The sequence below is a fragment of the Rhinolophus hipposideros genome (assembly GCF_964194185.1).
Source record: "Rhinolophus hipposideros genome assembly, chromosome: 6".
In the NCBI taxonomy this organism is placed as follows: domain Eukaryota; kingdom Metazoa; phylum Chordata; class Mammalia; order Chiroptera; family Rhinolophidae; genus Rhinolophus; species Rhinolophus hipposideros.
In genome coordinates this window covers 22,625,402-22,647,895 of record NC_138052.1, presented here as the reverse complement: position 1 = coordinate 22,647,895, position 22,494 = coordinate 22,625,402, and the positions used below count along the sequence as shown (strand labels likewise).

At 33.6% G+C, this 22,494-nt stretch overlaps 1 protein-coding gene across 7 annotated transcripts in view; it reads left to right on the top strand.

Moving 5' to 3' along the window:
- The window catches only part of LRP1B (LDL receptor related protein 1B), a 1,877,633-nt gene that overhangs the window by 1,144,483 nt on the left and 710,656 nt on the right, over window positions 1–22,494 (top strand). For all 7 annotated transcript variants that reach the window (XM_081051911.1, XM_081051912.1, XM_081051910.1 and 4 more), the window contains exons 19-20: window positions 16,584–16,664; window positions 17,804–17,971. In XM_081051911.1, the coding sequence (XP_080908037.1) occupies window positions 16,584–16,664; window positions 17,804–17,971 (249 nt within the window). The remainder of the gene's footprint in view (window positions 1–16,583; window positions 16,665–17,803; window positions 17,972–22,494) is intronic.

Here is a 22,494-nt window from a genome sequence, read left to right as displayed (position 1 = left end):
AAAAGCTTAAAATTCCAATAATCATCAAAATAATCACATCAGCAAATTGACATCACTTTCATGAGATGAGGAAAAAAGGTGCTGGAGAGAGTCCAGGCACATATTTCCTTATTGAATCTTTACAACAAATGTATGAGAGATATATTACTATCCACATTTTAAGGATAAGGGAATCAGAACTCAGAGACATTTAACAACTGGCTTGAGATCAAAGACAAATAAATAGCAGGATCAGTCTATGAATCCAGGTATGCTTGAAACTAAAACTCAGCTGTTTCAGGTTGACTTTCTTTGGCAGCCATATATAGGGTCAGATAATGCCATTATACATATCTATGCATATCTTATTAAATGTACGTATACCTATAATGAGTTTTGTTTATTGGTGTGTTGGTAAATCCTTTAACATCTCCAGGTGGAGAGGAGCGCTGATCTAATGTTTGCCTATTTTTGTAATGTAAATATTACCAACATGTCCAATATCAAGTTGCCAGCAAAACTATCAATTGTGGAGTTGGAAAAAGGTGTGCATAGCAGTGAATCGTATTTACACAGTACAGATACAGCAGATGTAAATAGCTTCAAGAGCAAAATAATTAAGTAGTTATCAATCCTAAGGATATTTTCTCCTTGTTTTCAACATTATCCATTTTATTGTAAATTTCTATAATATACTGATTTATTTTTAATAATGGCTGCATACTTAACAACTGACTCACAGAATCTTTGAAAATTTAAAAGTTGGCTTTTGCGAGCTTATATAAAACACCTTCAATACACCACTGAATGTTAACACCTTGTAAAATTTAGATATCAGATACTTTGGTTCTGACATTTTATAAAGTGTACTTCTCTGTGCAGAGAGACCTTAAAAGCCCAATGGAAGATGGAACAAATGACAGTCACATGTAGTCAGGGCCCTTAGGACAAACGGGGGCAATAAAAGCAGCATTTCTGAATCTCTCTCTGGATTCACAACAAGCATCTCTAGGAGCAGCAGGAAAACTACACCTCAGAGTCTAGGCTGAAGGGTCCTCACCCCCCTTTATTTTCCCTTGGTCTCCAGTGGAAAGTAAGGGCCTGCGATCTTCACATGTCAAAAGTGAAGCCCCAGGGAGTAGCACCATTACCAGGAATTGACATTTCAGAGCTACACAGATACCTTCTCTGTCCCTACCATTTTGTCACAGCAAAGCAACAGTACAGACTCTGGATGAGAACATTGTTCTCAAATAATTGGATAAGTAGATACAAGAATTAATGGTTGAAGGCCAGCTGAATACTGATCTTCACTCGTTAATGCAGGACTGGTTGCCTTCACAGCATCCTAAAACTCTTTCCAGAAACACTGTGGGTACTGCTGGGCGTCTAGGGAAGGCAGCAGAATCAATGCAAAGGGTGGTTGAGAAATAGCAGGGTAGTCCAGGATGGGCCAGAGGAGACTCCTGCCTTGGTTGTCTTCTAGAACGTGAGCCATAGTGCAGACAACAGGAAGAACAGGGTGTTGTAGAATTGAGTTGCTCAGGGGAGCCCCTGTCAGAACTGGAAATGTTCGCAAGTATATAATGATGGATTCTCTTAACGTCATGAGGATAAAATGATTCTAGAAAGGGAGTTGGGGATTGGGCAGGTTTGGGGGTTCGGGGGTAGGACAGAACAAACCCTGTGTCCATAAGTAGGAGAGTAGCATTAGGAAAAAAAAAATTATACGTAGAGTGTCAGTAAACTATGCAGGTGGGTGTCATATTGTTTCCCCTTTACAACTTAAGGCACATGTTTCTCTCTAAACAGGTTCTTCTATAACAACATCCATTTATCTTTCATGTTGTCATTTTAAATAAAAGTTTATGTCAGTAGAGAAGCTTACAGTGATGTTCTAGTAGGCAAAATCACACTTTTCGAGTTGTAAGAACTGCATAGGTTTTTCACATGAAAACTATCCTGCACTAAAATACAAAATGACAAAAAATATTGTCAATTATTTAACTCACTATATCTTTTTTTAAAAAAGCAGTCACCCTATGTCGGGGAGGGTGTCAGGCGGGGTCTCTACTCCCGCTTCTCACATAAGAACGCAGGACATGGTGAGGCCAAAAAGGAACACCCCTGGAGCCATAAGTAGGGGAGTTATATCACTATATTCTCCCCAGCGGCATCCACATCTCTGCAATCCGCTCTTGCTAGCCCCTGTTCTTTTTGCTATCCTAGCCACAGCAGTTATATTAGTGGCCAATGGCTCAACGGTTATTGCTGACGGCCAACTAGCCACAGCTGCTGGCCATCCAATCACAGTTGATGGCCATTTATTACCTGAGCCAGTACCTTTCTATGTGAGGCCGAGAGCCTGGAAACTGTTTTCTGGGGCTTTGTCCCCACATCCTACTTGGCAATAATCTAGAAATGAATATAGGTTCAACTAATTCCGTTTTACTAAGCGTCCTTATAAAATTTAGACTGATCCTATTTCATTTTTCCCATTAGAATTGATCAAGTTCCCATAGGTTTAATATTACCAGAAGACTCTGCAATCACTGTTTTTTTGTTTTACACTTCAGTTCCGTGAACAATCTCTGTTTGTTTAATAACTACTGTTTTACACTGAAAATAATATTAAAATTTAAAATTAAATATATGAGAAATGCTGCTGGGAGTAATTAGGAACCGAAGGTACTGCAACTGAGGATTGAATTTTCAGTGAAATTCAAGCACCTGCTTACAAACCAAACTGATTTTACTTGTGTTTTCCCTTACAACAAGTTGATTGCACATTTTAGGTTGAGATTATATGTGAGCAAACACTTAAATAATTGGGAAGGCTCTGGAGGATTCTGTCTTAATCTTTAAACAGCCTTTTAATACTTTTTCAGTAGTCTTCATGTGTAGAAGGAGAAACTAAATTAATGCTGCAAATAAGGGAGGATAGGTTAAAATTGTGAAGCCTGTTAGAAGTGGACTGTGTGTCAAGGAACTAAATGATCATTTCAAGGATACGACTAAGCATTGGTTCTCAACTTTAACTGTCAATAAAAAAATGACCTGAAGAGCTTTAAAATCACCTACCCATTACCCCCACCCCACCCCCCAGTAATTAACAGACTAACTAAGAATCTCTGGGGAGAGACCCAATAATCAGTATTCTTAGCATTTTCCATGTGGTATGAATGTGCACTCAAGTCTGAGAATTGTCAACTTAAGGCAGCTGTACTGAAACTTGAGCATGCCTCAGAATTTCCTAGAGAACTTGTTAAAACCAGAACTCTGTCTCATTGTAGAGTCTCTGCTTCAGCAGTCCTTGGGTGGGACCCAAATATTACATTTCTAACAAATTCCCTGTTCATACTGATCCTCAAATTACTCTTCCTGGGGTTCACACTTTATAAACCACTATTTATATTTGATTTTATCTTACATATGCTTAATGACATGTTTGTATATGCAAAACTAATTCAAGACACAAATTTTCTGCCTATCTCCAAATTAAAGCCTTACATATAAGGGTATTTCATGATTAAATATAAGACTATAAACTCAAATGAACTCACATTTTGTTGTTTGAATAATTTATAGTCAAAAACAGTATAGTTGTTTATTTTAAATTTTATTTTAACAATCTGTGAGTTGTTCTCTCTTCCAGGTATCTAAACACAGTTTACATTTATTATTTGTTAAATAAATAAACCTTAATATGAATTGATGACTTCTGATTTGTTCAAAGAGTTTAAATTTAGAAAATACCTAAGACTGTTAGAAGTTTGAAAGACAATTAATGAGGGTATAAATACAAATCCAGAAGATTGAAAGAATTAAGTGGGGGTATAAATTCAAATCCAGAAGATTGAAATACAATTAAATGGGGGTATAAATATACATCTATTGAAATTTGCAAAGTTAATATTACTCCATTTTATAGATATTTATTTTTTAAATCTATGTAGATAGTAAAATTCTGTGTGATGAACTTGTAGTCTTACTTATAATTTTACTTCATATAATTAAAAAACAAAGAATATCAAAAAAATAACTGAAAGTATCAGACACAAACAGAAGAGCTATAAAAAAATCCATTTAACTCAGTGTTAGTTGTATTAAAGATATATTCAACTAGACTGTTAGAATAATGAAGTTTCTTATTATGTTTAATATTGTTTGTGTTGTTTTTTTTTTAATTTGTAAGAAAAAACTGCATGTGTGTGACAAATTTAATGAAGATCGTTAACCCAGTGGAGTATTGACATGAAATATGATTATTGCCAAGACCTGCTTTCAGCTACTTTGCTGCCCCTTAATGACGTTTTGGCAGACACAATGACTCTGGCAACTGTTAGTTTCTATAATTTGATCGAACCAATTTGGAAACTCCAGTATTGTAACTTAATCAAAGCTTTCTTCCCTCCAGTTGACAGCTAAACTTGAAGTTCTAGGAACTTGGGTGAAAGGGGAATTTATTCTGTTTTTTTCACTCTCTACTTCTTTCTCTTCTAGCCTGAAGCTCTTCAGGCAGAGGGGACAGATGGAGAAAATAGGTAACATCTTTTTAAGTAGGCCTAGTGGTACAGTTCTCTCCTTCTCTGAATATTACATTCCTCTGCCACACATGAAATGCAGCTTTCTTGAGAGGTTCTTATGTGAGATAATCAAAGAGGCCTAAGGTCTCACTCCTCCTCACAGTTCCCTGAACTTTGTCTTCACTGTTCTCTTTTCTTTTCCCTTCTTCAGAGTCCCCTCACATCTAGCTCTAAATCTCTTTTATTCCCCATCCCTCATCATTTCCACCAAAGGTGTTATATCTCATTGCCTTAAGTTGTTAGAATCCCCTTGCTTGGTAGGCCACCCTTTTGGTTGCATTGCTGATATGTAAAAAAAAAAAAAAAAAAAAAAAAAAAAAGTAAAAAAAAAACTTTTGCTATCTTTTGCTACATTAATCTTTTTTAGTCCTCCCAAATATTGTGAGCAGACTGTTCTCCAATGACCCATTTCTTAACCTACATGACTCTCCCATTCTTTCTTCTTCTCTAGATACAGGATAAAATGGCCAGTCTACTTTCTGGGCAATATCTGATTATTTCTCCTTTCTCAGGTACCAGTAAAATTTCATGAATGACTCTCATGGAGTCTTTCCTTCTTTTGAATCCACTGATTTTGATTTGTGGAGTATTCTTCTACTATATGGAAGAGCTCTGAGTACTGGGTTCTGACTATAGAATGTGGGAATACTTAGCGGCTCCTTGTTTTTACTATTGGATCTAAGTGGGCCAATACAATACTATTTCATGTATGTATTCACTTCATTCATTCTCTCTCTCTGTCCTTTCTTTGTCTGTCTGTCTGTCTCCCTCTCTCTCTCTGTCTCTCTGTCTCTCTCTCTCTCTCAACTTATCCCTCTCTCTTCTTCCCTTTTTATCTTCTGTTAAAGTAGGTAGGCACATACCTACCAATGCATGGGTACACACACATACATGCGTGAGCGTGCGCGCACACACACACACACACACACACACACTTATTCAATGCTTGGGAATTTAGAAAGAATAAGTGAAATATCATCCATTTAGCCCCTCACATTATAAATAAGAAAGCTGAAGCACTGAAAGTTGTGAGCCCAACATTGCAGAATGGGTCAGTAGATGTGGCAAGCATTGGAACTTAGGCCTGTCCACTCCTAGCTGTCTATCCCTGCAAATCACAGACTTTGGTAGTTGAATGTAGAGGTTATCTAATTCAAACACTCATTCAATATAAAAATTATTCTAAAACTGGTCTCAAAGATAATTGTTTAAATATTTTCAGTAACAAAGCATTGGCTGTTTCACAGCATCATTAATTTTACTGTTGAGCAGTAGTAATCCATTGTTAGATACCATTCCTGTGTAGAGTCAGCATCTGCCTCCCTAAAGATTATACTTACTGATACTATTATGACCTCTGAAACTACACAGGCTGAATGTGTAAACTTTCCCACAGGATGGCTCTTTAGATATCCAAAAACTCTCATATCCTCCTAACCCTTCTCCCTTAGAGATTAATCACACAACTTCCTTCCACTTTCCCTTACATGACCACGTTTTCAGGTTCTCTCCCTGACAATTGTCCTACTATGCATGTACTTGGATTTTCAGTGACCTTAGTGAAATTAATGGCCAAAATGGGGAATTGATGTTCAATGAGTACAGAGTTTCAGTTAGCAGGGTGAAAAAGTTTTATAGATCTGTGCACAACAATGTGAATACAGTTAATGCTACTGACTGTACACATAAAATCATTACAATTATAAATGTTATGTGTTTTTACCACAATTTTAAAAATTCATGGCCTAGAATTGAACAAAATATAATATCTTATGTGTGGTATGTTTACAAAAGATTGCAGTTAGCATGTTACCTTCAGTAATTAAGATTCCAGGCTTCTGTTAAGGTGGTCTTAGATGGCAGTCTTAATATGTAACTGACATGTTGAGGTCTAGTCAATTAAAATATCTAATTTTTTCTTATAGACTAGATCATTCTTGTTGGATACTTCCAATGTTTATATCTCACGGTTCTTTTAAGTTTTATTTTGGTGGCCTTCTGATTGTCCTTTATCCACATGTTTCAGATAATGTAAATGAGGGAGATCCTATTCACTCCGTACTGTCACACTTTGACCTCCATCTTCCTAAAACTCCTAACCCCTGGAAATTTTACATTTACAGTACTAATACTTTCTCCCAGTTTTGTGTAATTCAAAGATTTGATAAGCATAACATTTAAGGTTGTAACCAAATCGATGGTAAAAACAAAATAAAAAAGGTATGAAGATTTGATGAGTAATTAAAAACATCCTTCTGGGGGAAACCAATCCAATAATTAGAACTGTGGATATAGTCTTGAACCAACTACTCATCCACTTTAATTTACTATGATCGTGCATACATGATATTTTCATTTATCATGATATTTCTCAAAAAAGTTGCTAAAATACAGGAATACTCCTCTCCTTGCGTTTTCACGACCTATACTTACCTAAACATTGTATCAGAAAAAAAAAAGAAAGTATAGTCAGTTTGGTATGACTTATTTTTATTTTATTCATGAGTTATTCGTCACTTTATACATGCTGAAAAAGTGTTTCAACAAGATTGTTCTAGAATTATTGTTAGAGGTGGAACTAAACTTCACCTCTTCACTGTTTCCAAATTTTTACTTATGTTTGAAATCAGGATAATATTACTGACCAATTCCCAGTTCCCATTTATCTTTTTCATCTTCCACTTATTCCAAAATTGTTGTCAATATTCTGAGATTAAAAAATGTTTGAAGTTTTATTGCTTGTACGACAACTTGTCCTACTATGTAGATAAGCTCATTTTTAGCAACTAGGTGATCTATTTTTCTCTTGGACTTAGAGCTTTAATTTCCTCTCAAACCAATTTGTTCTTCACTCTCCAATCTGACAATAATTATTTTTCTTAAAATGATGTAAAGCAAAGAAATTGAGAAGCTCCTTGTCTCCCCGCTGTCCTGCAGATTTATGCTTTGTATTGCAGATGGCCAAGTCTGTTCTATCTTGTTCCATACCTTTATATTTAAACATTCTTATTATTTTTGTATGCAGGCTACTGTTTGGTCGTCTTCATATTATTCTTATAAGTATGTGCCATGTTTTTGCGTATGTCTTTGGTTGTAATTCCCTCTTTTGTACATACTTGACTAGTTAGGCTCTATCTTCAAACCCTTAACTTGCCACTGTAAGGTATATTTAAAGCCATAGGCAGAAATTATTAAAACAGCTTTTAGTTCCTTGGTCTAACTAAATATTTATCTCGCATTCATGCCTGAGGGTAGGAATCACCAGAGGTGCCTGCTACTAATAACAATTCCCAGGCTTCTCTGTCCCTTCCCAAAAGATTCCCTTTCAGTAGATCTTAAAATCCAGGAATCTGTAGTCTGGGAAAAGCACCTTATGCGGTTCTTTCCCTAAAACAAGAGCAGAAAATTTTAACTTTGTGATTTCAACATTCCATACAAATTAGAATTTGTGAGGATTGCTGCAACGAATTACCACAAATGTGATGGCTTAAAACAACAGAAATTTTACTCTAACATATCTGGAAGCCAAAAGTCCAAAATCAAGGTGTCAGCAGGGCTTCCTCTGAAAGTTCTCTGGGAGAAACCTCGCTTGCTTCTTCTGGCTTCTGTTTGCTCCTGGGTTTCCTTGCCTGTGGTATCACAAGTCCAAACTCTTGTCTCCTTCACATGGCTCTCTTCCCTGTGACTCTGTCAAATTCCCTCTGTGTTATTTTATAAGGACAGCAGTCACCAGAATTAGGGCCCACCCTTATTCCAGGATGATCTCATCTCAAGATCCTTTACTTAAGTACATGTGCAAAGACCCTATTTCTAATTAAGGTCACATCCACAGGTATTGGGGTTTAGGATTGGACATAGCCTTTTGATACATGCATTTCAACCCAGTACACTTGGGGTACTTCATTAAACTGTATACCACCAATTGAATTATAATGGAGACTCAAGTATAGGAAGTTTTAAAAAGCTGTCCAGGTAATTCTAATATGCATTCTGGTTTTCGAAACACTCTCCTAATATCAGTTATTTAGTTCCTGCTTCCTAGTTAACTTCTTACCCATTTCTCTATTACATCCCTATAACCCTCTGATTGTTTTGCTTTTCTATCGTATCTAGATCTCTGCACTAACAAAATAATTTATTTGCTGGCTCACCAGCCACTGAGCAATAATAACTCTAACTGCTCCTATGGTGCTAATAGAAATGTATCACTTTAAATTTCTGTCAAAAGGAAACAGGAATTCTTCAGAGACTTCAGTAGCATTGATTTCCTCATTGATTTTATATATATATATATATATATATATATATATATTTATATTTATATGAATATGGATATATATACACACACATGCATATATGCCTATATTATATATGTAAACCAAGGTCACATGAGATAATATATATAAAATCTAGACAGTGTATATGTAGATGTATGTGATATATGTTTATGAAACATATTTACATCAGATTGGGAATGGACATCAACCACAGATCTAGGAACAAGGAATTCCAAAGCACATTGTTTGCAGTAAAAGTCAATGGGTATAAGAAATTTGATAAAAATTACATTTATTAATAATGTACTAATTTTTAAAGGGTAAAAATGAAACAAAAAAAGTATCCCTGGAAACCTGATTACTATTTCATGGCACTGAAGAGTCTAGTCCTAGTGACTACAAGCTGCTATAATTACTAATTCCAGAGTAGGAATCAGAATGAGAAAAATATCATAAAATGCCATGTGACATATAGTTTTTAAAATTTCTGCAATTTTTATAGTTTGTCATTTCAAAGTAAATTTTGTTTTGTAATATTTATTCTATGTAGTCTTATACATAGATACACATAAAATGACCAACATGTCCCAAAATATAGTCTTAAAATAAATACCAAAATTAATTTGAGATACTTCTCAAATATTTAGGTTTCTGATATAAACCACACACCAATTAATTTTTGTTGATTTCATCTGCCACATTTTATTGGTCATTTTTAATTTACTAAAGCAATTGCTTTATTTCTTGGGATGAAAAATCTAGATCCATTGTTTAATTTTTAATAGTTGGATTGAAATGAATGAAGATGTATTTTAGTAGTAATTATTTTAATTGCCAGGGCTACGTAGTATTGTTAGATATGAATCCATTCTTTGAAAAATTTTCTGCTGCCCTAAAATGTGCAAAAAAAGAAGATGTAACTTTTATCTCTACTATATTTTCAGTCTCTCACTCACTTGTTTCTTCCCATCAATATTTTTGTATGTTCAACGTTCACGTTCTTAAAAAACATTACCACTAACATAACTACTTAATCTTTTTCTCTCATCAGCTATCACATTAATTTTTACTTTCCTCCCAAGCAAACTTCTTAGAAAAATTGCATAAAATGTATGTATCCCTATTCCACTCAATCTGCTGTAGAGTGAAAACTTACACCTATTTCCTCCCAAACCTTTCCAACAAAACTGTCTTTGTCAGGCTCACAACTAACGTTTTTGTTTCCTTAATCTGGGTAATACACTTCAGTATGTATATATATATATATATATATATATATATATATATATATATATATATATATATATATATATTATCTGAGCAACCTTCACCACTGCTGTCTTTCTCCTTGAAACACTTTCTCCTCTTTTCTACAGTGACAAGATATTTCTTGATTTTTCTCCTACATTTTTCTGGCTCCTCTGTGTTTGCCTAATCCTCCAATTTTATTTTATTATTCTCTGTGAGATGGTGTAAATTACTTTCTAAAATGTTCTCTTTCTTTTTATTTATATATTTCTTGAAGGAGGAAGAGGATAGATTTTTGACTCTTGATTCAATATTGTAAATAATGTACAGGCTAATTTAGTTTTATTAATTTATTTTTGGCATTCTGATGTTTCACTACAGCATTTCTATATGTGAATTTATTTTTTATTTATTTCAAGAGATATTCTGCTTCGTAAATCTAAAGTCATGTCTCTCATAAGTTCTGGAAAATTTAACGAAAGTATATATTTTTAATATTGCTTATCCCTGTTTTCTCTTTTTTATGTTTTTCGAACTATTAGTTTTATATGTATGATTTTTAAGTCTATCCTCCATGATTCTTAATCTCTTTAAATTATTTTTAATCTTTGACTTACAGCGTTGGAGATTTCTTCAGATCTATCTTCTAGTTTAGTAATTTTCTCTTCAAATGTAATAATGTATAATTTAACTTGTCCATGCAGTTTGTAATACCAAGACTATGATTTTAATTTCTAAATGCCCTACTTGTTCCTTTTCCGAATCTGTCTATATTTTATTAGAGTGTCTTTTACATGGATTTCATTTTTGTCTTTATTTTTTCATTAAATTTGGACTTAACCTATTTCCTCGTACCCACCAGACTTCAATCTATAGTCTCTACCAGATATGTTGTTTTTAAATAACTGAAGATCTTATGGATGCTGATATATGTAATTCTGCTGAATTTTACCTTTTCTAGATTATTGTTATTATTATTATTTTGAGCATATCTTTTATATTTTTTTTCCCTTGTGAAAGTCTAGTGAGGCCTGCCTTGGGGTCAACTCTTTTCTGACCACCCTGGCAATCCTCTAAAGTATTATATGCTCTGTATTAATTTTCATCTTGATTATTTTTGCTTGAGGTTTCCTGGACTACAGAAAGCAGAATTTATGATACAGTTTCATAATTACAGATGCCCCTCAACGTACAATGCAGTTACATTCTAGTAAATTCATCTTAAGTTGATAATATTGTAAGTCAAAAACGCATTAATACCCTTCACCTACTGAATATCATAGCTTAACCTAGCCTACTTCAAATGTGATCAGAACACTTACATTAACCTACAAGTGGGCAAACTCACCTAACGCAATGAAGACACTGTAGAACATCAGTTGTTTACCCTCATGATCACATGGCTGCCTGGGAGCTGCAGCTCTCTGTCACTGCCCATCACAAGAAGATATGATAGAGCATATTGTTAGCTCAGGAAAAGATCAAAATTTAAAATTCAGACTACTGTTTCTACTAAATGTGAATCATTTTCACATTCTTGTAAAGCCGAAAAATTGTAAGTCAGGAACAATGTCTAAATTTTCATGAGTGCACTATACATTGTTTTCCACTCACAGTCCAGGCTGATACATCTCCTTGGACTGGGAGGAGATGTTCTCTAATCCACCCTTGCACTGAGGATTTAATCGCTGTGGGACATGGATATTTGCTGGGATCCACACTTTCCGTGGAACTAAGGAAATGTCATCTGTCCAATAATGACCTTAAAACCCAATCATCTAGATTATATATCAGGTTTTCTTCTATTCCCTTTGCAGGCAAAATTACATACACACATACACACACACACACACACACACACACACACACACACACACACACAAGTTATACTTCACTGACTGTTCTAGTTTTCAGGACCCAATTCATTTCCAGACTCTGAAAATTTATATTACTTTTTTACACATTCACCTGTGTATTAAAATGTTTACTTGTTAGTTTATCGAGCACTTCTCATTTGTCTGCCGTATTGCGAGAACTGTTTGATATTGTTTCCTAACTCTTCTATTAGTCTCATTCTACATAACCTCCCTAAGGGTTCTTTTTGACATCAAGTCTTCATTATATCAATAGTAATCATTTCCAAATCTCTCTCATGCCTATTTGTAGCTCCTAAAATTTTACTTCTATCTTACACCTTATTGTGCACATTCAAAATTCTTTCAGTTTCTCAAACATTTTATATACCCTGACTTTTGGGCCTTCAGGAATGTTGTCTGTCTGGAATAGTCTTAAAACAACCCTTCCCCTCCTGTGTATCTGATTTAACTTGAATGTATCATTTATATCAGCTTATATTATCACTTATTCCAGGGTACAATATCTAAGATTAGATGCTCTGTCATTGTTGCAATAATACCTTGTACTGCCTATATCAGCATATATGAGAAATTTATTGAAGTCACTTCTTTAATTATATTACAAATTCTTTCCTATTAAATTATAAACACTCTGAGAAAAGAGTGCTTAACATTTTATCCCGTGCCTAGCACTATTGTATTCTCTTCATTCATTCATTCATTCATACATTCATTCAGGGTGATGTATCTCTGAGACCTAGAACTCTATCTGGTATAAAGTTCTCAATAAAATATTGTGAATGAATAAAAGTTTTCTTGTAGTTTTTGCTCTATTTTACAGAGTAGAAATATGAGATTAGAGATGATAAGCAGCTACCCAAGGTCACACATTAGTTAGTAATGAAGTCAGTATTTAAACTCAGGTTTGGCTGCCTGCAAAGCCTATGTTTTTCACACATGACATTTTATGTAATATGTAAAACAAGGTTTGATGTAACAACAAGAAAGAGCAGAAATATAGAAGATGATTTTTGGTACACTGTTCCTGTATATTTTCTTTTCAAATAATATTTACCCTATTGGATCTTTTGAAATCTGCCCTCTATAAGTATTAATTAGTAGAGACACAGCTAGTGTCAGTATCTGGAAATATTATATATATTCTTAAACAATGTATTCCTATATTATGTATAATTTTAAAATGTACTATTTTAATAACTATATTTAATTTTATACATCAGAATAGGTAAAATCAAAATTATTTTAAATGGAAGACATAAACCACAGAAAGAAGAGTTAAATTTTTCATCTTTCCCAACATTTTTTTATGCTACAAATTTTTAAAAGTATTGGTATGATCAGCATGGCATAGTGAAAAAAAATGATGTATTTTTTAAATTATTCAGAGTAGTATTCATATTTTACTCTGACACTTACTGGTTATACAGTGGTGTATCCTTAGGCAACTTAAGCTGTTTCCTTCTACAAATTGGGTTTAGCAATAACAGTTGCAGGGCTATAGTAAAAAATATAGGTAATGCATTTATGTGGCTAGCCTAGTACCTCACACTCAATAAATGATAATAGGTAATATATTATAGTCTCTTTCAGGTTTAGACAACACCTTCCTAACCCTGGGCCCCTAAATTATTCTTAGTTTGTCATTTATTTTAACTTGAATCTTCTGTACATTTTCCACATAATTAATCATAAAGGCAATTTTCATATGTATAAGATGTGGACTAATGCTCTCAAACAAAGCTATGACAACTGCATTTTCAGACCCTAGTAATAAGTTACTTAGAAATATCCATTGTGAGGCCAACGAGGGAGATAAGTATGAAAATTCCTAGGTTAAAGACAGGAAAGAAACATAAATTGGATCTGAAAACTACCTCACTGAGAAACATTCCTCTAAGCTTTGTATGCTGGATAAATGTAAGTACTATACCAACCATGATTGCCCTTGAAAGAGAAAAAAAAAAAAATTGTAATTTATATAAGAGGGTACATATAACCTGGCCATAAATTTTTAGTGAAATATATAATAGGTAAATTGAGCATACTATCTGCAACAATAGAATATTTTTTAACAGTCCATTAATCCATATTAAATATTCTATGAGGCTGAAGTAACTACAGAAATAAATTATACTTTTTTTCAGTATTATAATTGTAACGTGATGAAATGTAAGCCACTTTGGTTCATATTTTTTTTTCCTTTATCGGAGTTAATCATGTAATTTTTCCAAGTGTCCTGCAATATGTGTCCCAAGAAAGATAAAAATTTAAAGAATATTAATGTACAGTTGAAAAAGAAAAGATGATGTGCAATGTTTAAGTCTATCACATACTGTATAAGAATCCATGATGGTATTTTATCAAAACAAGTGTCCAGAAACAAACTGAAATGTTTATACACTATTTTCAACTTTTTAATTAATGATAACATAGAAGGACAAGAAAAGTGTTAAATTTATTTTAAGAACTTCGGTTTTGTTTTATTTTTAGGGGAAAGTATATTGTCATTAGATCTCTTTTCTCTATCACCATCAAATGTAAGTGATTAGATACTAAGGAATCATGGATAAAGAATTTTTCCAACATTAGTGAAAAATGAGGTGCCCTATATTATGTGTTTAATTTTCGATGGAACCCTTTCCAAAATGTATTGCTCATTTGACTGCATTACTAAGCAGAGAAAAGCCAAAGATAATTTTTAACATGTATTTATTTACAAGTTATTCTATTTTTCTGAAATTCAGTTATGTTTCTTATGGGAATGCTGTTATAATCCCAGGAGTTATTCAGGTGGTGAACCCTATTTTTTGCTACATTAAATGCTTTAAGTATGTTGTGCATTTCTAGATGATGTTTCTTCTGACTTCTTGATCTTTAGGATTATTAGACCTGAGATATCATGTTCCAAACCAAGAATCTATGACCAGAGAAGCTGTGTGGTTTACACAAGGTCACATAGTTTTGATAAGAAAACAGGAATAAAAACATTAGTAACTTTACTCCCTTACATACGCCCCTTTAATTAATGCCTTTGCACTTTTTAGTGATTTGCCCTATGCTTTCTTATACTTCACAATTGTTTTTCTTTTTACAATTTGCTTTTTGTTCCTATAAACTATTTCAGAAAACAAGATTACCAAGATAAATGATGTAACTAAGTATTATAGAAAAATAAATCAGTTATTAAATATAACTATATACAATATGCGTTATATGCACATATGTATCTCGTAGTGGGCAGAAAGTATATGACTCATTTTCTTAGAGATTGAAGATACACTGGATTTTTAGATTATCTTATTCATTGTATAAGTTTTCACCTTTCAGGAGCTAATTTACAGATTTTTTTTTTTTTTGGCTGTTTTTCAGACCTAAAATCTGAGATAGAAAAAAATCTTAAAGGTCACATGGAAAATTTCCCAACAAGTGAAGTATCCACCAAATTTCAGAAGTTTCCAAATTGCTTCGGTTGATTTTTTTTTTTTTCTTTTTTAGTAAAATCTGTGATGGTGGTTAATATGCTCCTAAGTTTACAGAAGAGAGATTTTAAAATGTAAATTAACCTGTTAAGAGATGCAAAACGATGTAAGGTTACATTTTAAAAATTAGATCTCATTGACTCTTAGAGTCTGCGTTTAGCTCTTTACTCATTTGAACCATAGCTTGCATTGAGACTTGGTTTAAAGTCCCTGATTTATGTCTACGGTACAGCTTCTAAACATCAAACATACTTTTCTAAGGAGGAAAACATATTTTTGACAACATTTATGTTGATTATTGAAATATAAATATAAGTTTTCATTATCTTGTCACATAAAGTAAGAAAACTCTCTTAGAAGTAAATATTAAATCATGCCTTGGTCATACTCACTTTTATTTTCAGTGTCTCCTCTTATATCTCAGAATATTTGTTGGGTTGCTATATGGATAACTTTTGATAAAGTCTTATATTTCTACATATAAAACAGAAAGGATTGCCTCCTTTTTGTTTCTGTCTTTGAATCGTTTAGATGCTAATCACATTTTTTTGATGTTAAAAAGGTTAAATTTGTCCTAAAATTTGTATCTCAATATGTGGGTTTAGTAATCATGAAATTTAATCTTTGTAATTGTGTGATAGCAACTAAACTGATTTTATTGAGTTGTTTTTGTTTTGTTTTTACTTTCAACCTGTGATGTTGACATCTCTCAGAGGCAAAGTCAGATCTAATTCCCTACTTTGGCCTTCTGAATTCAGAAAAGGCCTTTCTCCTTTCAAGCATATGCAGCACTGGAGCACAGAGCTCCATCAAGCTGTTACTCTGAGAAGAGATTGAGCCCTTGGTGTTGACATCTCTTCGTTTTACTTGCAGTATAATGAATTCAAACAGTTCTTCATCAAACGATTTTCCTTGGCTTTTGGTCACTAGAAAGGATGCTGATTTAAAAGATATTAAAAGTATGTGTATCCTATGTCCTCAAGAAGTTACTGTCACTGTATGTATTCATCTAAATTTTTCCTCTGTGCCTTTTATGGAGGACAAGGGTGAAGTTCTGATCACATTAGCAAATGAGATACAAATTAAGTCAAGCACAGTCAATAAAATCCTATTGGGTGTTTTTTATATCTCTCACAGAATTCCCAACTTGTGAACCACTCACTCAATTTATATGCAAAAGCGGAAGGTGCATTAGCAGCAAATGGCACTGCGACGCTGGCAAGTACCAAATATTCACTGTTCTGCACTGATTGACTGGGGGCCTGGCTCTGTGCAGCTTCACCTCCTTCACGGGTGGTTTCTGAGAGAAGCTTGTAGAGCCATGCACAATGGCAAGAACAAATGGTGAGAGGGCAGCTGGCACATCGATAGGGATTAGCATTTAGGATAATGGGGCTCAATACCCTTCCCATGGGCTATGATAGACAGTTGTTTTCAGAAATAATGCTGGACATAGTCTAAGTCTACAAACATTAAGGGAAAAGGGGACAATTGAGGAAGTGACCTGGACAATTCCAATTCCCCAAAGTATTTATGCAAGATTCTCTAAAACCCAGGATGCAGTAGTGTATAAATTACCCATGATGGCCTCAATTCCGTCACTTTACCTATTCTGCTCAAGTGTTGTGTTTTTCTTATACTCAATTGTATCATTATGCTAAATTATGCCAAATACAGATAAATGAATTATGTTTAGATTGATGCATTCTCCGCCATTCATTTCAATGTAATCTATTCTCACTTCACATTCCTCTCCCTTCCTTTCTGCAACAGTTGTTAATAAAGAATATAAATCATTACTAATGATAGTGTACAAATATTTTCCCATACAAATACACACATAGGAGCCAGTGAGGGAAGGGTACACATTGGGCCCTCTTGTTGGAGAATGGAGAATGTGGGACTGAACTGAAGATATAAATTCTGGGGCATTAATATTGTAGGTACGTAATAATAATTTTCCACAATAATTACATTACCAGCTATATTATTTCATAAAATTCCTACAATCACCATCATCCTCCCACTTCATAATTATTTCATGCTGCATAGATTCATTCGGTCAGTGGTTAGTCATTTCTGAGTGAAATAAAAAGTAAGCTTCAACATTCAAATTCAAGGTGTTTTTTTTTTCTCTCTCTCTTAGTTTAGTAGTTGATATTAAATCAGAAGTAAAGCAATATAAAGATAGAATATAATTCTCCCTCTTCATGGGAAAGGTTTGTCCCTGATTTATCATTTATTTTCAATAACAAAAGAAAACTCTGTATACAAAAGAATACAAGTTAGATGTTTCATAGGAAAAGGATTTTCCTTGGATCAGTTTTCACGACCTTGATATTGATGTTTCTTTCCAGATGACGACTGTGGGGACGGGAGTGATGAGGTTGGCTGTGTTCACTCTTGCTTTGATAATCAGTTCAGATGTTCCAGTGGCAGATGTATTCCAGGCCATTGGGCCTGCGATGGTGACAATGACTGTGGAGACTTCAGTGATGAAACCCAAATCAATTGTACCAAACAAGGTTAGTAATTTTGTGAATCTATGTAATCATATTTTAAATTGATATATAACAGTTGGAGTATCTCAGTGTGAATATTCTATAAAACTAAATTGCTCATCAGAAATATATATATATATATACACATGTATGTATATATATATATTCATATATATGTGTATATATATTAATATATATTTATATATATTCATATATATTCATATAAACTGTGTAAAATAATTTGCAGATCTCTTTACTATCACTCCTTTCTTCTCTCTGGTTTCTCACCTTACTATCGTCTTATATTTTGATACCTACTTCTGTGGTCGTTTCTTCCTACTTTCATCAAATGCTTTACTTTCATTAGGGGCTTTACTACTCTTTAAATCCCCTCCAGCTTCTAAATGGCCAAACCCAAATCCATCTCAAAAGGAAAAAAAAAAGTTAAAGAACAAAAAAGGCATAATTTTCTTTTTATTTCCACATCAAATGTGTTTTCTTAAGGTTTGAAATAATTTCTTATTAAATGGTGATATTCCAACTGACAGACTTTCTTGAATGCACGTTAAGAGAGGAAGGATATCATGGCCGTAGCTCTCAGCATATGCTGGGATGCCAGGTCCTATAATCTGCATGAGTTACTTTCAAAATGTGATCAGCCTTAGGGCATATTAGTAATTTATAATTCACGTTGGAAATATCACAGTAAAAAGATATTAGACTGTCAAACATTTATACCATCAGTAACTTTTTAAAGTAGAATATTATTCATGCTTTATTTTACTCCACAAATATTTATTGGGGACTTCTCATGTGCCAGGTACTGTGCATGTACCAAAAGAATAGATGCAGGGGTGATAAAACTCAGTCCCTGTTCAGAAAAAGGTAGAGGGATTAAGAAGTAAAAATTGACAATTACAAAATAGTATGGGGATATAAGGAACAGCATAAGAAATATAGTCAATAATATTGATATAACTATGTATGGTGCCAAGTGGGTAGTAGTCTTACCAGGGGATCACTTCTTAAATTATATAAATGTCTAACCACTATGCTGTACACCTGAAACTAATATAATATTGAATGTCAACTGTAATTGAAAAAATAATTTAACAAATTGGTGTGTACCAATAAACAAAAACTGAATGCAAAAAAAATTATAATAAACTAACAAATAATAAAGTAATTTATTTAATGTGGTAGGGTGGAGGGAACTGCATACTGTGTTATCATAAGAAAGGTATTTTCCAAGGAGGTATATTTATTTCCTGTAAATATTTGACAACTTATAACACAGAAAGTTTCTAAAGTATTTTTTCTCTGCCATTACAAATTCTTTCTCTCTCTCTCTCTCTCTCTCTCTCTCTCTCTCTCTCTGTTCTTTATCTCACTCTTGTGTCCTTTTTTCTCTCAATTTAATTTGTCCACTAGTATGTATGAGCTAGAATATTTGAGTATCATTAACCTGGCATTGAGAAAGAAAAGGTGTACAAAAATATATTTTTTCTATTGTTTTCTTTGTATATTTGAAACATTCATCTGGGGTGTGGTTGACATTTCATTACTAAATTACACTGTGAATCTAAAGTACAATTTCCCCCTGCCTCACAGATGTCTTTTTAGGCTCTTCATGAAGTATACATCTGTGGCCTGCTGGCACTGCTCCATAATTTGCCATGAAAGATAAAATGCCCCAAAGTTAATTTTCTTTCATTTCAGAAGTAAGATCCCATCCCTCTCTTTTATGTCTATTTATCTCTAAGTTAAAATGCTCATTGCACATTAAGAAGTTTTGGAGAGATTGCTTTAGCCTCATGAGTATCCAAAGCCGGTGGCACACCCCCTTGTATGCTCTCTAGAGAGTTTTTCAGGTTTGAATTATTATAGAATCACTGACTATTTAATGTTAATGGCCTTCATATTTAGAGGACTTCAATTTCACTAATATATGACTATAAACTAGATACTGTCAATGTGAATTCCATGAATTTTTATATGATTACAGTAATAGAGTAAGGAAATGATCCAGATAATCGACATGATTCTTGGACATGTTTCAAGCAAAGGATGAGAAGAACTTTCTGAACTAATTTGTATTTATTGGGTTATAAATCGTACTAGGATCCTCTAATCAAATACTATATTTGGCAAATACAAGTTATGTAATTGAGGAAAGGTGACATTCTGGAATGATGTGGGTGCAAGACAGTCCAGAGCATGTCAAAAGGCTTATTTAAACGCATTTATCTATCATTATTTTGACTATGTATTTTAATATAGAAATTGTAAAATAACCATGACACACAAATTTTTTAAAGCTGATCACAAAAGTCATTTTGTACTTGCAGGGTTTGTGAGATCATTGCCAAGGTAAAGTAGAAATTTGATGCAATTTGTTACGTAATTCAGTTCCAAAACCTGCTGCGGAAGGAAAAGCAGGGCATTCTGGCTTGAGTTTGAAGACTGGCTGTCAAAATTGATCAAATCCACCATATAATTGCTCAGCACTTTGCTTTACACTGCCTGAGTAAGCAGAGCATATGGTGAAGTTTCTCTCAACTCAAATTGTTTTCCAAAGGCTAGAAACACTCTTGAATTAATATTTAATAGTAAAAGAGCAGGAGAAACCAGGAAATGGAACATTCCATGTATAATCTCCATTTCAGAAAATTTTGTAATTTAAATTCAATTTGTATTTCTTCTGAGACTACTTTTAAAAAACAGTTTTTATAGTGACCGTCACTTTTTCATCATCAATATGATTAATATAAGGGAAAACTGTTAATGGATAGTTCCTCCTAGATTAATATATACTCATCATCACCTTCCCTTTTAATGGTGTGCTGCTCTTTCCTCTCCCTTCCAAATTCCCTTGCAAGACAAAAAAAACACAGTATCTTTAGAAAGTGCTACATTTTCATAGTTACCGTAGAGTATGCGTGTATGTGTGTGTGGTGGGCTCCTTCGCGCGCGTGCACACACACACACACACACACACACACACACACACACACACACACATACTGCAAGCAACAGTGGAACAGAAAGATAATCCACAGCAAATTGATATCTTCCTTCATTTCAATGCTCGTTTATCATTAATTTATCTCTGGTTTCTTTTGGGTTCTGAATCCTTTGATTGGCACATATTCCTATAATGACCCTTTACAGCTACCGAGTGAATAGTGTCTCCAAGGGGAAAGATAGATAAGGCTACCCTCAAAAATTTGGTATGCAGGAACTTCCTCTAGAGCCTCAGTTCTGGCTATGTGCTTAAATAGTGAACGTTCTGTAAAAAAGAAGGTTTTACTTGGAGGGACATCAAGAAATCAAGAATAAAGTTAAAATGAGAGTTTAGTCTTTTTTTACTCTAGGGCTGAAATATATATATATTAAAAATGACCCTGGACACGTCACATCTATAAAATGCCATTACATAAAAATAATCTTGCATCATTGTTGACAGTTTAGTGAATTTGAATTATGTACACTTTAATCCTTATACTCTTTTGGGGAATAGTGTCAACCATATTTCACCCAAGGGATAAGGCATTTCTGAGGTAAACGTGAAAATTGTTCAGTATCTTTAGACAGCTATCCCACCCGGGTCAATTTCCATTCAGAAATTGTTGTAAAAATGTATATCAAATAATTTCAACATGGACTTGATGGAGAAGGGAATAGGTTTTCTTTAGAATAGATTTTTGCCTGTATTTTGTAATTTATCCTAAACACAACTTAAATATCTCTCAAATAATTGGATTTTTCTTTACTTTAAAAACTTTTGACTTTGATTTATAGTCATGGTTCTTTAATGTCTTTTCCCTGTCTTAAAAAGGAATGTTTACTGCTTACTGCACTCAATGCATGAGCTGGGTGATGCTGTGACATATGTGGTCTCTTATTTATGTTGCAAATGCAAATTAAGTGCAAATTTAAAATTAATTATGTATTGGCTTTAAATTTTGATTTAGTAATAATTTGAACGAGTTCCCAAATCCATTAGGCAGTTAAATGTATAGTATTATTAACATGCACTCGCACACATTCTCATTTCCTTCTGCTTTTACTGTTTAACTTTGCTGCTGCTTTGGAAATAGGCACTTTTCTATTGGTCTTTGTCCTCATCCATTCATCATTCACTCATTCATTTATTCACCTCACTAATTCTTTGTTCCCAGTTTTAAGAAGGAAACTAAAATAAGTTTATCTTATCTTGTAGTTTCATAATTAAGCACAATATTAGATGCACAGTGAATGTTCAGTAAATAATTATTGAGTGAAAAAAGTTTATCTCTCGACCAAAAGAAATGATTTTACTTACCCTAGCCCTTATTTGTTTCTTTTTATTTATCGAGTAACTTTTTTTCTGTTTCCTAATTTTACCCCCAGATTCTGGAGTTTATTTTCATGATGATGTACAAGACTAGGTGTACTGATCTAGTCATGTATATTTCCTTAATACAATATTATCTCTTTCATTCACCCAATAAATATTTGCAATTTTAGCCCAGGATTAAATAATATAGACAGGATGTCTATCTTAT